Source organism: Megalops cyprinoides, chromosome 22 (assembly GCF_013368585.1).
Source record: "Megalops cyprinoides isolate fMegCyp1 chromosome 22, fMegCyp1.pri, whole genome shotgun sequence".
Classification (NCBI taxonomy): Eukaryota; Metazoa; Chordata; class Actinopteri; order Elopiformes; family Megalopidae; genus Megalops; species Megalops cyprinoides.
In genome coordinates, this window is record NC_050604.1 from 461,987 (window position 1) to 481,872 (window position 19,886).

The 19,886-nt window shown below is 40.3% G+C and overlaps 1 protein-coding gene across 1 annotated transcript in view; it reads left to right on the plus strand.

The window, feature by feature from the left end:
* The window catches only part of cntln (centlein, centrosomal protein), a 110,395-nt gene extending 91,093 nt beyond the window's left edge, over window positions 1-19,302 (plus strand). The window contains exons 24-26 of the mRNA XM_036517121.1: window positions 702-887; window positions 7,928-8,005; window positions 19,097-19,302. Coding sequence (XP_036373014.1) covers window positions 702-887; window positions 7,928-8,005; window positions 19,097-19,207 — 375 coding nt within the window. The 3' untranslated portion in view covers window positions 19,208-19,302. The remainder of the gene's footprint in view (window positions 1-701; window positions 888-7,927; window positions 8,006-19,096) is intronic.
* The last annotated feature ends 584 nt before the right edge of the window (window positions 19,303-19,886 follow it).

Consider the following 19,886-nt stretch of genomic DNA (forward strand, 5'->3'; position numbering starts at 1 on the left):
TCATCTTTGCTAGGGGTGGTTGCACAAAGTATTAAACCAGGGGTGCAAATAATTGTGAAACCTGTGTTTTGGGGAAATAATAAATTTGTTATTTGAAAAATGTAAGACTTTGGTTGATTCCATTGAATCATTTATAAAGCACACTATTTTACAAATGTTGGGAAAAAAGTTTGTCAGTAGCAGTGCTATTTTTAGTGTACAATAGTTTTGTGCATATTTATCAAAGTTTGTGATAGGCAAATGCTAATTTTGGCATCATTATTGGCATTTAGCAGACACTCTTATCCAGAGCGACTTACATCATCAACAATAGTAATAAAAATAGCAATATTCTTCCTTACACAGATAGGCGAGTGAAAGGCTATGCTAATTCAGACTTTCCTCAGTTTCATTTGTGCACAGTGAAAGGATGAACACTTTCCTTACACAGATTTCAAAGATCAACCAGCGTCATTAGGCTTTGTGTGAAAAAATTCCAGTGGCCAGTAATGCACAAGAAAAACTTTATTTCCTTTGCATATGTCCTTTTTCCCATAATCATAGCTGTAAGTCGCTTTGGTTTAAAAGCGTCTGCGAAATACCAAATTGTAAATTGTAAATATGATCAAAACGTCATTTCTTGTGATGCTATAACAGCTTCCATATTAAACTGATCCAAGTGCTATCTTCTTTAGATCCTTTATTTGTGCCATTCTCTGCAGGCTCTGGCCAGTGAAATTAACCAAGACACCCAGGACACTAAATGTCAGCTACGGAAAAACAGGAGGAGGAGGGGCTTAGACAGGAAGCATCCCTCCAACAAATCCATGATGCGAGCGCAGTCGATTGCAGCCTCCATCCTCCATGTGTCCAAGACTGACCTGGAGGACATGCTTGATACGGATGAGGTAAAAGCAATTTCCCCAAACCCTGATCCCTAAATCCTAACCCTGGATCCTCACCCTGGTTAGAATAGATACAGGGAAAGAACAATATAATAGTACTGTAATGCACAACCTAGTTCATGTCAAGAAGAAATGCAGTTTCCATCAGTTCTCCATATGATTAGTCACAAAATGCTGCGCCTTTATTCCAGTTTTACTTCCCTCAATCAGGCCCAGGGGCATGTTCACTGAGAGGGACCAGCAGAACCCCATTCCAAAGACTTCCAAAACTAAACCACAAAAGAATGCAAATTGAATCAGTCTCATTCCATTCTTCTAACAGTGATATCATAATAGCACGTTAACCACAAACACACCTGGGTGGCCGGGTATAATTAGGTTTAACACATATGTTATGGTAGATCATATTAGTTGAGTCAAAGCTCATTGATTGCCTGCTGATGGAAAGGTGATGGTTGTAAATTTTAAATTGCTGGAAGAACTATTAAAATAACTTTTACTCTGTTAACAACTGTCTTTGATTGCCTTGGTGTCAGAGCTTTTTCACCATAAGGCATATCCTTATGCAGATAAGACTGGTTTCAGTATGGCTAAATTATTTTTTTATTATTTGAGTTGCATTTTCTCTTGTGAAATCAGTCCTTGAGAATTTGAATCAAAGGCTGCTCATTAGTATTTAATGGAAACACTGCTTCTTATGTGTTTCACCTCTGCGTTGCCAGAGCTCTTTTTATTCAAAACACCAATTTACTTTAGCTGTTTCCTTGTAGTTCAAATTTTCCTTGAAATTGGCTTGTTTTTTCCTTATTTTGGTTTGTGTTTTAAGGTATCATTCACTTACTGAAGATCCTTACATTACAAATGACAACTGGATGATTAATGACAGCATCGAAGATTAGGCTGGGTGTCTAATATTCACATATGAATTCTTTCAGATGATATTCTCACAAATACCTGTATTCAGTGGAAGTCACACTGACACAGGTGTGTGTTTCAGTGGAGGCTCTCACGTCTATGTCCGCATTTCATTGGAAATCATAGTCCAACATTTTTTATGAAGGAAACACTTGTGTTTTTTTGTCTTTAACCTGTCACTGGAGATGATACCCAGAACATGTGGGTTTGCTGCTGAATGCAGGTGGTCATTTATGGCAATGAGCACATAACTGAGAGTTGAGTTTGTTTTCCACTGGACATCTCATGAGAAGAGAAAGCTTGGCATATTGTAACCTTGAGGGGTGCAAGCTCGGTCCTCGGTTTTGAAATGCGGGGACAAGCATGGGTGTGTTCTTGCCTTGACCTGCCCAGGATAAGAGAGCAGCAGGCAGAAGCATAGCCAGTCCAGACCTTGTTCCCATTCCTCCTGGAGACCTGAGCGGAGGAGATGGAGGAAGCAGCTTCATGGGGAAAAAAAACTGTTTGGTATGAGAACACATCATATCTTACTTTCAGTGGTTTTCAGAGAAATTTAGTTTTTTTTTCTTCATGTGTTTTTTTACTGCATGTACAAACTGTTGTTAGTGTTGTGTGTAGTGCAAGCATGTTTGTGAGCAAGGGATGTAATAGTTCTGTGTGTAATAGGGCTGTGCGATATTCAATTCAATTCATTTTTATTTGTATAGCGCTTTTTACAACACAAGTTGTCACAAAGCAGCTTTGCATTGTTCCCAGGCCTGAGACCCCCTGAGAGCAAGCCTAAGGCAACAGTGGCAAGGAAAAACTCTCTATCAGGAAGAAACCTTGAGTAGAACCCGGCTCAGAGGGGGAGCCCATCTGCTTTTGGCTGGCACTGGGCAGAAAGAGTTAAAGACTCTTTAAGAAGTTATACAATGTACTTTAAGACATTTAAGATTGATAGACAATAGTAATTAACAGCAGAGTGATTATAAGAATGTCTCCTAGGATGTCCGATTCTTGGAACGCAGTTGGCTTTGATGGGCAGGGCAGCGAGGTAGCAGGACTGGAAATCGGGATGAGACGCTTGGGCTACAGCTCTGGACAGGAGCCCGGAGCAGGGGTAGGAAGCAAACAGAAAACAGTGGTTAGTGGATGATAAGAATGGCAGGGATGTAGAACAGAGAGGCAGGAGAAGAGGGGTAGTGAAAAAGGTGCCAGTGTGCAACAAGGAAAAAACCCTGGCAGGCTAACATTATGGCAGCATACCTAGGGGACAGGAGGCAAGGGACCGGCATAGTCATGAGGGCAACCCTAAGACAGTCAACACCAGATCACGGCACAGAGTCCATGGTAAAGTGACAGAAATGACCACTTAGTCCACCAGAGACTCTATGATCCACGCCAGCACCAGGCCATGTCCCTCAGTTGAAGGATTTACTATATAGATATGTTTTGAGCCTAGACTTAAAGGTGGAGAGAGAGTCTGTTTCCCAAATCTCGGTGGGTAAGCTGTTCCACAGGAGAGGTGCTTGATGGGAAAAGGCTCTACCACCTATGTTACAGGCACAGAAAGAATCTCAAAGCTCAATCTGGTGCAACACATTTAATGTTGGATGTAAATCTGAAACAAGAAAACAAACGTTTCAGCGGTGAGCTGGGCTGGAACTTCAGCGGTCTCGTCTCCAACGGCCAACTCAAGAACAGTATCTAATTACATTATTAAACTGATTACTTAATACACACTGAGTGCAACAAATTCTCATAAACAATCACAAATTAACAGGGACAGTATCTTGACAATATCAGAATATCCAAATATATTATTCTATTTTCCTATATTATTATAATGTTATCTTTACAGTAATTATTACCTTTCCATTCACTCACATCACCTTTACAACTACGTCTGATAGAACTGATCCACTGTATGTTTCACTTCCTTATTTACATTCTCCGTCACATACGTCACCGAAGGACCACTCACTGTTTCCATGGTGATGTAAACACTCCGAAGCTGAATTGTTAACCGGTCACTCGTTCAACAGTATTAAATCGGTCTTAAATCGGGCGACAGTGGCTCAGGAGATAGAGCAGTCGACTAGGGATTGGAAGGTCCCTGGTTCGAATCTGGCTCATCCTGGCAGAGTGTCGAAGTGTCCTTGAGCAAGACACTGAACCCCCAACAGCTCCCAGTGGCCAGTTGGTAAGCCTGTATAGCAGCCTCTGCCACTGGTAGGTAGATGTGAGGCATATAACTGTAAAGTGCTTTGAGTACTCAAATGAGTAGAAAAGTGCTATATAAATGCAGTCCATTTACCATTTTACCATTTAATACTTTGTAACCCAAATGGTTACAAAATATTCACCTATCACTCCGTTACACCTACAAAGGTAACATATATATATATATATATATATATATATATACGTACATTCACCTGAGTACCATGGGAGTCAAACTATGTTACATTTAAAATTATTAAATATCTTTTAAACAATAACAAAACTTTAACACCATTCACTCGCTAGCGAACAGGCTAACGGCTTTGAGTTACCGCTAGGATGCTAGCTAATTAAACAAAATTATTCATTAACTAGAAACAGACAATTACCAGGCATTACAACATCTTAGTTATGATTATCGAATACACTACCGAATATCGGTATATCGATATCGATATATCTCTCACCTGAAACAAGAAAACAAACGTTTCACTGGTGAGCTGGGCTGGAACTTCAGCAGTCTCGTCTCCAACGGCCAACTCAAGAACCCAGCCCAAGCTCCCCAACTGCACTCGCTGCCAATCCACAGCGCGTGGACGGCAGACAGACACAATAACGGCAGAGACACAGACAACCATAACATACGATCAAGGAGGGGTAATCCTGAATGCACCACATAGACACAAATATTCCAATGCACATAAAAGCCTACGTGCCACACTTATAGTAGTTTTGCAAACTCTTGGAACGATGAGAAGCCCGGCATTCTGGGAATGAAGGGCTCTCTGCGGAAGATATGGGTGAAGAAGCTCCTTAAGATAGGGAGGGGCAAGCCCATTTAAAGCCTTAGATCTGAGTAAGAGTATTTTAAAAACGATCCGGTATTTAATAGGTAGCCAATGGAGAGAAGCTAGAACTGGGGTAATGTGCTCAAGGCGTTTAGTTTTAGTTAAGATTCGAGCAGCTGCATTTTGTACCAGCTGAAGGGGTTTTAATGAGACATTTGCACATCCTGACAAGAGGGCATTACAGTAGTCTAATCTGGATGTTACAAAGGCGTGGATTAATTTTTCAGCGTCATTAATTGATACGATTTTTCTGATTTTGGCTATATTTCTCAAATGGAAGAAGGCAGTCCTAGAGGTGTTAGTTATGTGAGTTTCAAAAGAGAGCTTAGGATCAATAACAACACCAAGGTCTTTGATGGCTGTACTCGGGGCAAGGGAGACACCATCAAGGTCCAGTGTAAAATGAGTGAATTTGCTCCTGATTGAAATTTGGCTGATGACCAATATTTCGGTTTTGTCCAAGTTAAGGAGGAGAAAGTTTCGGGCCATCCAATTCTTTACATCTGTTAGGCAAGCCTCCATGTTTGATATATTCAGAGGGACATCAGGTTTGACTGATATGTATAAGTGAGTATCATTCGCGTAACAGTGGAAATTAATGTCATGGTTACGGATGATATCGCCAAGAGGCAACATGTATAACGAGAAGAGCAGAGGCCCAAGCACAGATCCTTGAGCTATACCATGTCTTACTCTGGAACGAGTGGAAGAATCGTTGTTAATGGAGACAAACTGATATCGTTCTGATAGATAAGACCTAAACCAAGATCGGGCCTGTCCGCTTATGCCAACCAGGTTTTCGAGGCAGTCGAGGAGGATACGATGATCGATGGTATCAAAGGCTGCACTTAGGTCTAGTACGACAAGAAGGGAGATACAGCCATTGTCACAGGAGAGTAGAAGGTCTTTGAATACTTTCAGGAGAGCAGTTTCCGTACTGTGGTGAGGTCTAAACCCGGACTGAAAAACTTCCAAAATGTTGTTAGAGTGTAAAAATGCACAGAGTTGCTTTGATGCTGCTTTTTCCAGAATTTTTGAGAGGAATGGAAGGTTCGAGATGGGCCTATAGTTTGACAGGTCATTGGGATCAAGGTTGGGCTTTTTCAGAATAGGCTTGATAACTGCTACTTTGAAGGACTGAGGAATGTGTCCAGACGTAAGGGAGGTGTTGATAAGATTTAATAGCGGTGTGTCAGTTGCAGGCAGTAGCTGTTTTAGGAAGCCAGTTGGTATGGGGTCAAGTTGGCTGTTAGAGGGTAAATTCAATGGGTATAAAAGAGTCAAAGTGTGAGGCGGGCCTAATAGACATACCTACATGACCAGCTTGTTTGAGAGCACGAGTATGGTCGTTATACCAAGGTGCTAGCTTTTTGTCTGTGATTTTCTTCCTTTTGAGGGGAGCAATGGCATCTAGAGTTTTACGCAAAGTAGAGTCAATACTGTCTGTGAGTAAGTTAATTTCAGTTGAGCTAGGGTTTGAACATAAACTAGAGGAGATTTCATTGTGCAGGTTGTATGATGTAGGGAGCTCGTCGATAAAGGCATTGGCTGTTAGAGAACAAAACGTGCGCCTAGAAGATCTAGGCGAGTTGTGTGGCATAATTTCTACCTGGTTAATATCTGCTCCATATGTGAGGTCCAAATCTAGAGTATGGTTGTGGTAATGTGTGGGTTTATCCACTGCTTGAGTCCAATGGGTTTGATGATGGACATGCTGTTCTGAACGGGTCATGTTCAGTATCCATATGCACATTAAAGTTGCCTACTATCACAGATATGATGATATACATTGTGTAATGACAGAAAAACATCTATCGTTTCATATTATGCTCTATCATTTATTCCGTCGTGTCGCAAATCAAACACTTTATGGCAATATTTTTCATCATTTGGACGAAGCTTTGCGTTCTTCCACACGGCATGGATGCAGGCAGGAAATTTGCATGAAGGCAACACAAACAAACATGGAGGAGAGTGAACGTGACAAAGAACTATAGTTGAAAAGTGTTTCTATTTACCTTTTTATATTTTATACATGAATATTTTATATTTTGTTACATGCTTAACCCTTTCGCACATAACTTATTTTTATGCTATGTATCGCGCGTGTTATGTTACACAGTTCATTATGTTTTCATTAGCGTTATTAAGCTTCTCATAGTTTTTAGTTAGTATTTTGAGTTAAATCGCTGTTTCCTCAAAGCTAAAATTGGCTAGAATTTTTCCAATCTAGTATTTTAATCGCACCGGTTTTAGCATACGTGCTAAAAGGCTAATCACACTAGTGTGACTGTACGCACGAAAGGGTTCATTGAAAATTTGCACAAAGCTTCTAAAGAAAAGGAGAAAAATAATCAAATATAAGTAAGTACTGTTAGTAAATGTCCCAAATACCAAAACGTGTTTTATTCTGATAAAGAAGCAGATCCGATGTTCGTAGCAAAGAAGGTTTATTTGCACAGCCGGCCATGGGAACAAGGCATTGGCTGTTAGAGAACAACAGCATGGAGCAGAAGTTCGACAGGTATAGGATTTAGTTTTTTTTACAGTTACAGTAGGTACATTTACATATGAGTTACAATGACCAGAAGGGGTGCTATTTTTGATTGGTTTTGTGGAATTGTGCATTGCTAAACAGCTCCCTCTCTAATTGGGTCTTTCCTGAACCTCATTACCTCATTACACTCAGTGTGTACCTTATATGATCATGGGGAACCCCGTGTTCCACACATTGTTATCATCAAGAGGCACCTTTTGGCTCCAGTCGGATGTAGCGGCATCACTTTGTATTCTAACACACATCGCTTGTCTCCGGATCAAACGCTGTGCCGTTCCACAGAACTGTCTCCTAACAGTCCGTTTTATTTGTCGAGTTTATAATTCAAAATGTAATAAGAAATAGGCCTTTCCATGTGGTCATTTTATATATAAACTATTTATTCATTGAATTTACAGAAAATGTGCTATATCGTGATATGTATATTATTGGGACATGAAATGACCTGTATCGGGATGTGAGATTTTGGTCATATCGCACAGCCCTAGTCTTAAGCACTGCCTTTCATTTTTTTCCAGGATAATGAAGAAGCCAAAGCAGAAAGGAAAAAGGACCAAGACTGGTTGGACCAGGTCCTGAATCTCCTGCAGCAACAGGTGAGTCTAGCTGCTTCAGCTTGCTAACAAAAGAATAGTCACTTATTTAAAAAAGCACTCTGAGGCACAGTTCCTCCTGGAGTAGTAAACTGTGGCCGTTTAGAACATGCTGGGTCTGAGTAAGTCACTGTTCCAGGCAACACAAAAGCCCTGGCCACACCACTCCCCATCACAGCATCCCACAGCACCAAAACATCAGTACTTCTCTGCAGCGTGATTGCTTACACCATCAGCCAAACCCATGCTGCAGGACACTGCTGCACAGGACATACCTCTACGCAGGCTCCACCCCTGCACAGGGCACACCCCTGAAGAGACCACAGTCCTGTATAGGGCAGACCTCCATACAGGCTACACCACTGCACAGGCCACACTTCCACATAGGGCACAACTCCGCACAGGACACACTTGAAGCGTGTTGCCACACCTCCACATGAGACATGCCTAAAGTGCTTGGTAGATTTGGGGAGTCTTTAACCACAGCTCTGGTTCCCAGCCATGTGTGTTTTCCTGGCCCCACCGCTGTCCCATGCTCCGCAGAGCACTTTCAGCAAACTCAGAGCAGCTTGTTAGCGGGAACTAAATATTGATCCAGTAGGCCTGTCAATGGTGGAGGAATGAAAAAACGCCCCCAGTGACCCCTGCTAACATATTCCGGTCAACATTCTATGGGAAGAGGGGAGATCTGCCAGGCAGAGACCACTCCAGTTCCAAAGGAGGCCACTGAGACTGCTGCTGTGACCTGTCTGATACTTTTTCTTCTCTTTCAAGTCTTTTACTCTCTTAATAAACAGCCTGTCTGCAGGGACAGGGCTACTCTTGTAAGTGATCAAGGGCACTTTATTGGCAGGTGAGGTTTTTGTGGGAAAGAGCAGAGAGGGGCCCCATGTGTTTTTGTTGTGTGTGTGTGTGTATATTTGTTTGTGCGTACATGTCTGTGTGTGTCTGTTGTGTGTGTGTGTGTGTGTGTGTGTGTGTGTGTGTGTGTGTGTGTGTGTGTGTGTGTGTGTGTGTTTGAGTGTATGTGTTTTTTTGTCCTTCTTTGTCCTCTTTAGTGGAATAATTCTATAATTAGGCAATGGAAGGAGCTGTGGCTCATGCATTTTTGAAAAAGCTAGTCAGATTAGTAAGTCACTTAATTACAAAATGTTATTTAGTGGCAAGCATACTATTGTTATCCAATAGTTTTATTAGTGTGATTGCAATGCAAAGCATTGCAAGCAAACTATTGTTATCTTATTCCACCAAATTTTGCACCGCTTCTCCTCCCACAGTTTTCAAGATATCGACCCCAAACCACCTATAACCCGTCCGGTCTGACCCCGATTGGGTTGCTTGTATACAGCTAAGCCATACCTGCACTTGTTCTCCGGTTTTTGTCATTTTTTCATCCCTTTTTTCCCATAGACTCCCATTCATTTTCAAAATCACCCCCCTCACCCTTCATGGCCTTCCCACTCGGTCACTTTTCACCCCATAGTCCCCATACCTCACATGTTGCTTCAGGACAAATCACCCAACACTCAGGCAAGACCGTCTTGACCCACACGCGTCTTTTTGTCATTCACTCATCCCTCCATCCTCCCATTCACCTCAGTTCATTTTTCAAAGTCTTACCGCTCAGTCACCTTTCAGCCTGTGGTCTCAATACCTCATATACTGCCTCAGGTTATGCCACCCAACACTCCTTGAAACCCATACTGACTCGCTCTCATCTTTTACTTGTTTGTTTGTCCCTCCGTCCTCCCATTCACTTCAGTTCCTTTTTCAAAGTCTTACCACTTGGTCACCATTTGACCAATAGCCACAGGACCTGATATGCTGCTCTGGGTCATGTGACCCAACACTCACCAAAGGTGGGTGTGTCCCCAGCAACCATATTGTTTACCCTAGCAACCTCCTAGCAACACTTTGGCAACCACCCAACAAGGCCCAGCGACCATATTGTTTACCCTAGTAACCACCTAGCAACACCCTAGCAACCACTTAACAGCACCCTGGCAACCACCCAACAACGACCTAGCAGCCACCTCATATACCTTAGCAACCACCTAGCAACACCCTAGCAATCACTTTGCCACATCGTAGCGATCGTCTCATACACGTTAGCATGTTTTCGCTGTCGGGTCGCAATCACACTCTGCAGTTTCTTCAGGAAATGCACTTTTCTAGTTTTAGAAGTAGCCTTTCATGAAATAAGCAGAATGGCTTTCAGAAGGGGGTTACTGCCCTGACTTGAATCAAGCAGGCAAGCCGTCTTCTCTATGGTTATTATCAGTAAACCAGGGCCCAGTGTCTCCTTGCTACATGTACTGGTAATGCAGTCTCAGATACAGTGCCTTCCTATGCCATGGAGTCAGGACTCAGCAGTGTTGATTTAATGGCCTGGGTTTATTTGTGGAATCATAATTATTTACTACAGGTAAAATTAATGGAGTGGTGTTTATGAAGGCAGGGAGATTACTTTGTCTGCTGTTGTATGTAATGAACTTCGTCATATCCCTTTGGATTATTTTTCAGACTCATTTTCTTCCACTTGGACAGCACAACAGTATTTGCTAAGTCATTTATTCTACTGTTTATGACCAGTGTATCTTCACTGGGTCTCATGGAAGGGACGTGGCCTGGGTGCTCCAGAATGTATTTAGGACCATGCACAGCTTTCAGTGGGTCTAACTTCCTTCAGCGTCATGTCAGATGCAGGAATTTCCTGTTAAAAGGTCAAATTTTAGCATGCACACTTTTTTTTTATTTAAAAAATGTGCTTGCAACAATCATTAAACAAATTAGCTATGATTAGAATTATTTACTATGTCTGTCTTTCAGAACTTTGCTAGAGAGTAATCTTTAGAGAGAGAAATTCTGTGTAGTTTGATTTGAAAATGGAAAGTCCTGCTTTTATCTCAGTTTCTGTTATAGGCTGCAGATGTTTTGGTTTTAATATTACACAAAACACAGCATCTGGAATAGATCTGTTTACATTTACATTTACATTTATTTATTTAGCAGACGCTTTTATCCAAAGCGACTTACAAAAGTGCATACAGCAAGTATAGCGACAGTACGGGGACAGGATGTATACAGTTCCACAATGAGACAGTTCTCAGCTGAGAGCAGGGTCTGTTTGAGGACACAGTACTATTAGTTTTGTACAATTACAGCCTATAGGGCAACTAATACGATACACTTTCAAATGGCAAACTTCAACAACTTCAAACGGCGCAATGAGCGTCAGGGTAAAGGCGGCAACAAGAAACAATTTAAAAAGCACAATTTAAAGAGCACAGCAATTTACGACAGCACTGATTGGGGGGGGAGGGGGGGGCAGCAACTGTGTGCTGGGTCAGTCCAGGTAGAGTCTGAAGAGGTGCATCTTCAGGCCCCGTCTGAAGGAATGGGGTGAAGAAGCTGTCCGTAGTGAGACAGGGAGTTCGTTCCACCACTGGGGAGCAATGTAGGTGAAACGCCGATGTCTGGCAGAACGAGCACCTCCTGCCTTGACCATGCAAGGAGCAAGGCGTCCAGTTGCTGCTGAGCGCAGGGGTCGGGCTGGTGTGTAGGGCTGGATGAGTTCTTGGAGGTAGGCAGGGGCTGTCTTGTTGATTGCAGAGAAGGCGAGGGTCAGGGTCTTGAATCTGATCCTGGCAGCGACAGGAAGCCAGTGGAGGGATTTCAGCAGGGGAGTAACATCTGAACATCCATCTGAACACAGTTGCAGCCATGTTGCGTCATTTTGCAAATGAACTCTTCATATATTGACATTATATGATAATATAATGATGACTATTATCATATGATTATATGATAATAGTGTTTGTCAACTCCCAGAGGAGAGGATAAGTTTTATTCCGACAGAGAGGCAAATCCGATGTTTGTAGTGAAAGAGGAAGGTTTATTTGTACAGCCGGCCATGGGAACATCAGCACGGAGTAGAAGTTCGACAGGTGTAGGATTTAGTTCTTTTTTATACCGTTACAGCAGACACATTTACATATGAGTAACAATGACCAGGTTCCGTAGGGTTCAAACTTCGGAAATGAGGTCCATATATAGTCATGGGGAACCCCGTGTTCCGCAGACTGTTATCGTCAAGAGGCGCCTTTTGGCTCCGGTCGGATGTAGCGGCATCGCTTTGTATTCTAATACACATCGCTTGTCTCCGGATCAAACGCTATGTCATTCCACAGAACTGTCTCCTAACAATAGCAAGGCCAAGTATTTTTTTGCAGAGAATGACCTAAGTAGGGTGTAGTTTTTTATATTCAAATCATTTATTTTCAGTCATTTACAAAAAATATTTATAAACATAAACAAAAAAACATGGAATTAGCCTTGTATTTATGCAATAATACCCGCATTTTCAATCATTTACAAAAAGTATTTATAAACATAAACAAAGAAACATGGAATTAACCTTGTATTTATGCAGTAATACCCGCAAGTCAAAACCCAAAGAATTCTCCTTCAGTGAGGCGTGTATTTGAAATTCTTTATTTTAGTGGTTTGTCTGTCTAGGACAAAGAAATATATTTTACCCTCTCCTTATGTGTGTCCTTCTAGAGCCATGTAATACCCTGAAATTGTCAGTTGGCAACTTTAATTGCAGTGCCATTGTTTATGTTTAATTTACACATGCCTTTTACTATCATTTATCCATATGAAATTAACTACTGTATTTGACTTGACTTATTTGAAACTTAATTCTCAAAGGATGGACTCCATTTTATTATATTTTCTGGTTGAATTCTCAGTATTGCCATCTGGTCAGCTCCCAGTATAGCTGGCTAATTCATCCCTCCCTCTCTACGTCCACCAAAGTGTGGCAATCAATTTGGCCTAAAATAGGGTTCCTTATAGAGCTTCTTCTTCTTGGCAAGTCCACGTAGTTGGGCTACGGTGTTCAGTAGTTGCTGTTGCTTATAGAGCGATTTGAGATCTATGAAAAGCATTGTATACATGCTCCTCAGTAACTGACTCCTGTTGTAAATTACAGCAGGCGTGGTGAGCACACTTTGCCTGTCTTCCTCCATGTGGCTGGTAATGTGTGAAATGGCCCTTGGCCATGGGGTTGGGCATCCTGCAGAGGTGTAGCAGGTGTAGCAGTGATTCCAAAAGTCAGGGTAAGGAGGGGCGCAGGCGCTGCAGCTTTGGAGGATTGCCTCAGAGTCACCACATAGCTGCTCCCCTTTCACTTCACTGAGAGTCCCAGACCACCGCATTTTCATTTTCCAATTCAGAGGCACGTCCAATGGAAAGAAAGTTACTTAAGCCCATTTTAAATGTAAATCTAAGATATGCATTTAGTAAACAATTTTTAATGTTTTTTATGTTTTAACATTCAACAATGATGTTGCTGATAACCATGTCAGACACGTTTGATAGCTACCTGCCAACTGGTTGTTCAAATTAAAGGTATATAATAAGTAAAGTGCAGTGTTTTTTTTGAGTAAGAACAGTCTTGTCATCTCGAGTTTAAAACATACCTATAACCACATCTATTATTAATGTATATACCAGTAATGAAACAAAGAGAAACAAATACCTATAACATACTTCATCTAATCTTTTGTGTATTTAGGTCAGCTCTAACAGGGCACAGACCTGACAGGAGAAACAGCATTTAAAAATAATACATTCATATGGTTTTTATGGCCCCAAATCCCCAATCCCCTTTCATATATAACTCTCTTGTGGCATATAGTGGAGAACAGACTACACTGCCAGTGCATAACTACTGTGGGGAAAAATCGATTGGGTCTTTGGTGATTCTCTCACCTGAATCCATTTCTGACTCTCACATCAATTATTTTGTAATCTGTTTATTAAATATTGTAGTCTACTTGTGTAATTGTTTTGTTATTTAGATTTAGATTTAAGATTTACAAGACTCATTGTGTCTTACACACCTACATCGCTGTGTCTTACTACCTACATGTTTCACCATTTTTAAGTACTGTTAAGAACTTCTTAGGAATTTCTTTCCTACTCTATTTGTCCACCCAGTGCCAGCCAGAAGCAGATGGGCTCCCCCTCTGACCTGGGTTCTGCTCAAGGTGTCCTCCTATTAGTCAGGGAGTTTTTCCTTGCCACTGTCATCTTTGGCTTGCCCTGAGGGCGTACCAGGTTAGGGATCAGGGATACTGATGTAAAGCTGCTTTGTGACAACTCATGTTGTAAAAAGCGCTGTATAAATAAACTGAATTGAATTGAATTGAATTAATTCTAGTGACTGTGCAATATATGTTAGTGTCTGTATATCATGTCCCTTAGTTTCTAGGCTATCTAGTTTCAGATTAGCACAAGTTACGTTGTGGTAGTGCTTGAATTGTGTTGTGCTCATACCACTGATCTGGGAGTGTTATTAGCCTGGTCTGACACTTACTCATTTGACTTGATGGATACACTTCTGTTCTCTTGTGCTGGAAGCCGTTCTGAATAAGAGCTTCTGCATCTGAATGTTATGTAATGTGTAGTCAATGTAGTCAAATGCGGCTTTAGTGAGTGTGGTTTCAGTTTGTTTTTCTTGTTTGACAACTTTGTTTTCAAACTAAATATAAAAAACCAACGGAATCTGCCTGTGGTCATATAGTTCTGCTTCTGTACAGGGGCTGAAAGGGGAGCTGTGTTCTCATTACTAGTGCAAAAGAATGTGAAAAGCAATTTAGCAATACTGAAACTGACCACTGGCATGGAGGGTATAGAAGATTCACCACATGCTAGGACAGAAACACAAGCAACGGACTGGTGAGCATGTGGTGTATCGGTCACAGCTGATTGAATCCTGAAGTTCTAGGACGTCACCCTCTGCAGTGATTTCTTGTTAATTGTAAACTAGATTTGTAGTATTATATACTTGTTATGTAACAGGTTGTAAGTATTTGTTGTGCAACTGGATTTTAGGCAGTGCTGGTAATGAAATTACTAATTACTAATAATTTATTGCTAGGGATTTAATTGTGACACAGTGTGACAACTTGATGCAAACCACCCCAATTGCATTAGGGAAAATATATAGAGGGGCGGGTTGAAAGGCAGACACTGTATTTACACGACAGCAGTTAATCCAACCAAGTGTTTTCCCAGGTTTAATTTGAATACTACTCTGGAAGCTTGAAATTGTGTCCTTTAACACAATTCTTACCGTTAATTATGACTTAGTGGTGAAGAGTAAGTTTACTTATATAATGATACTCCTTTATCGATTGGCCTATTTTGCATCTGTCAGCATTTCAGCTTTGTGTGCCACACAAATAATCTTCACCAAAATATGCAAACCAAATAACAAGATAACTGTTGGTTTGATTTCATTCTCAGTACTAACATATTTTTTATATATTAAAATACTAGCTGCACCCACTACACATATGTTATGAATGGCTATACACTGGTTGACATCTCAGTTCAATACGAAGGTAATTATCTGGTGCAGCTCCCATTTGTGTAAGAGAGTAGCTAATATCTCATTTGTCAGTTACAGATCCCAGGATCATATGGATGCCTTGCTTGAAGTCAAGGCAGCAATTCACACTTGGAAGGTGTTCTGTGTAAAGTTGGAGACATAGCTGGAAAGCAACAATAGATTGCTACTATATGGTAGTTAGCTGGCTACCATACAAAGCTAGTTATTTTTCTACAGCAGCTAACTATAAAACTAGAAAGATGGCCACAATTGGTCTTTTTGACTACTATTTATGTGCAGATAGCTACTTTTGATAGCTACCAGGTAAGATACATTTGTGATCGCTGCCAAAAAATCTGGAGTTCCATAAGCAATTGTTAAACCCTCTCTGCTCTTTTTTGGGCTGATAGCATCTTTCTTCTACATATGACCTTCACAACAAATTCTCGTCTCACAGTCTGGACACAGCATTATCAGTGTAAGTGTCAATGTATTTTTTGACAGTTGCCAGTCTGATTGAAGGCAGTGTGTTGTTTTCTGTGAGCTGGGAGAAGAATGTCCCATAATTATTAATGAAAATGGATGAAGTAAGGCAGGAGTGGCACAGCTGGCTGCCTTAAGAGAAGGGCCAGCTTTTGCTAAAATTACTCAGTATTTAATATTATTTAATATTACAACATAAAATTGAAATGGGTATTTACTGCAATTTAGGGAATACTTCTGACATTGACAAAATGTTTGTAATCAGCTGATTAGCCAGCAAGCTCAGAGAAATACTATGGTAGCATGGAAACTAATTGGTTTGCTAAACTGTGAAGATGCTCTGGTAGCATAGAATCTGATTTGCTGGTTAGACTGGGAAGACAGCATTGAAGTTGATTGTCCTAAAAATGCACCCGAAAACTGTACATTTCAATAATTTGAAATGCCTGTAGTGCATTGAAAAACTTGTAACGTATCAACAGTTCACCCAAATCAACAGCAATATGAGCTGACCCATGACCAGTGCCAGCAGACCACAGAAATCTAACCTACTGTAAAACTGGCATCAAAATTTTAAAATACCTCTCGACACCTCTTCAACCCTGTATAAATTAATACATGATTTGCACGTTTATACAATTTTTTCCTTTTGTTGTTAGGTTCTCAGTAGACTCCTTGTCCCTTTACATTTGATTGTGTTTCTGCAGGATTTCCACATCTTTATTTAACATAAATTGGACCCTGAAACACTTTTGTTGAACTTGGAGGAAACTAAAATGATCAGTACGCTTAGAAATTCATTCAAGTCACACAGGGGTAAATCTTTTACCTGAAACCACTGCTGCCTTAGAACTGCCTGAGGCATTGTAGTAGCAGTATCATTAAATTAGCCTGCAATACACCTTCACATTGTACATTGTCTTCTGTTCAAGAAGTAATAAGTCAATATCCAATGATGTAGAACTGGGGAAAACTCTTGGTCACATAACCTAATAATACATCTTTTAAATAATAATTTCAGGGCATAATCCCTTTGGGCTCTTACTAAACAAAGTTGTCAGTGTTGCACACTTTACTTCAGGGCCTTCGCCAGATTCAGGGGACATGTCGACCAAATCCCTGAGTCCAGAGAGAAATGATCCAGGGCACATGTAGTCTAAGGCCCTGAATCCAGAGAGCTGTGAAAGAGATGAAGATGTGGGAACTTGACATGTTTGTTGATTTTTCATAGTATTCATACCAATAATAATGTTTGTTTCTGATGCAAGAATTGAGGAAAATAATCATATATTTCCTTATAATCATTAAGAAGTTTATTATAAGGGGGCTTCATTCTCAGAGGTTTGATTAACCAAGATGCATATGTGTTACATTATTATGCAAAATGAATCACTTGTTTATGGCATAATTGCATTACATCCAATGTGTTGTTTTGTGTCAGAATTATTTCAATCGTGTTCTGTGCATATCTCTATTATTGGTAGAGTAGTTTTCAGGGATGGCTGTATTTGTACTGTTCTCTATAATGTATGTAATAGAAAAAAAATCCATATCAGATTGTATTTATCATGTATTATAAATATATCTGTGAAACTAGATATATCATATTTTACTGCACATAGACATGGCTTGAGTATTTGTTCGTATTATGTGCTTTCAGGCCTTGCTTTCTGCTTCATGCAGAAGTTTTCACTTGGCATCTGAAAATACTTTGAAGAGACGTTTGGTGTTTGATGTGATGTGTATTGATTTAAACATTCAATGGAGGGACTCCTTTACTCCAGATAGGCAGGATCCCCTAGAGATGGACGTACTCCCTTAATGGAGTAGACACAGACATAGGCATAGGAGCTCCTCACAGTAGATGAGCTGCACTGTTAAAGGGGAATTGCATGCATGCAGTAACCTCTCTTATTGATCAGCTTTTGAAGATGAATGACAGCCATACCGCTATGGCAAATGGCCTCATTAGCATTATCAGTAATCCATGAAGTGTTTTAGATTGCTTCTGTTCTGATAGTGTACATTGTAATTACTTCACCGGTTCAGAATTTTGATTGGACATAATTAAGTTTTATCTGGTTTGGGATTGTATATTGTTTTATCTCAGTTTTTCAAATGAAAGTTTCATGTATCATAATATATATCATATTTTCATTGCTTGTTTTATATTGGGAATCGGGGCACCCTCCTGCCAAACTGAACCTCTCCTGGATTGCGCGTTCCCCACCCTGCACACCGGATGAAAGGTGGGTCGGATGAGCACAACATGGTCACTGATGAATAAATATTGACATCACAATTTAAGAAGGAAGAAGCAACTTTGTGAAATAAGCTTAAAAGATCACAGAGTAAGAATAGACTATTGTAAAATGTGCTGCAAAAATATTATTGAGAATGAAGTTATTCGAGATGTGAACATAAAAAACTGCTTTTTAAAAAATGCTTTTTAATGGAATAGGTGCTCTGCACAAAGCCAAATTACATGATAGAATTTAGAAAACACTTGTTTATAATTGTGGATTAATTAATAAGACTTACCGTTGTAGCTATTTTGAGATTTTTCATTATTTTTTATTTTTATTTAACCAGGAGAAAACCCATTGAGATAAAAAGTCTCTTTTGGAAGGGTAACCTGGCCAAGAGGACAGCAGAGAACATTAAAACAGTTATATGACATTACAATTAAGACATTACAGCATTAAAATGAATAAATGAAACCAAAGGTATAAATGGAAATTAGGGAAAAGAAAATTTCATACTGATATTCAAAGGCATCTCTACACAGAGATGGTTATTATAATGTCCAGAATAGCCTTCCAAGACCTGTAGTTCAATAAGTCCCTAGGATCAGTTGAGATCTAACAAGGCAATCTTCTAGTTGTGTTGTCATGTAAATGTTTTTGTTGTTTTCACAGCTGTCTTAATTGTAAGGGGTTGACACGTGTTTAAGGTATCACAGGTTTTTAAGATATTGTTGCTGCTCTTTTGGTTTCTTCATTTCTATACACACACACGCATACACTCTCGTATACACACACAAAAAATAATGAATGAAAAAGGGCTGAATTGCCTCATAAAATCGAAGTGTTGTTAAACATCTGTCCTAAACTGTAAATCTGTCATAGGTGAAGCTCAGACAGTTTCTGTGTGCAAAACTGAGGTCCTCTGAAAGATCACATTTTTTGATTGCTTTGTTTTTCCAGCAGATCCCCTCTGTTGCTTTGCTAATGGAAGCCATGCGATCAAAGCTAAGGGAGAGGAAAGTTCTGACAGAGGAGCTGGCTGCACTGAGAGCACAAGTCAGCAAAAAAGCCTGACAGGAGACTGCTCAGAGCTTCCCTGGAAATGGCCGTCCACATCACAGCGCCATCCTCCTGTAGAGCTGCTGGCATGTTAGTGACCATAAGAAAACAACAGCAGACATGTTCAATAAGATGAGTTCTATACCATAGACACTGAATAATCATGCTCTTTGTCTCCAGTGTGTTTCTGCCATTTATGTAATGTTGAATGTGTTTTTGCTTTGACTTTGTGTTGAAATAAAGTGGACCATGTGGTTTGTTACTTGAATCTTACTCTGTTATTCTTGTGTGAAGTAATGCAATATACAGTATCACCTCTGCAGTCTGACTTCTGTCTGTGTCTTGTTTAATATTGGCAGTACTCTTTCTGGGCAGCATAATGCCCAGGAGTCTACTGTCTGGAAGGGGTATGAGTGCCTGCCTTTTGCCCCCCTGTATTTACAGAATTAGTCCTGCAGTAGCCATTCAACAGTAGGGTACTACAGCAGTGCCAATGGCCATTTGACAGTACATTACCACAGCAGTGTAAGTGGTCATTTTATCTTAACACTAATAGTAGTTTGTTGGAGAAACCCATTTACATTTCAAATTGACGTCATGCAAGAGGCAAACCTTTTGAAGAGATGGTCTTTGTTAACTTCAAACTAGTGTTATGTATTTTTGTTTTCCATTGAATACTTTGTGATTTTTCATT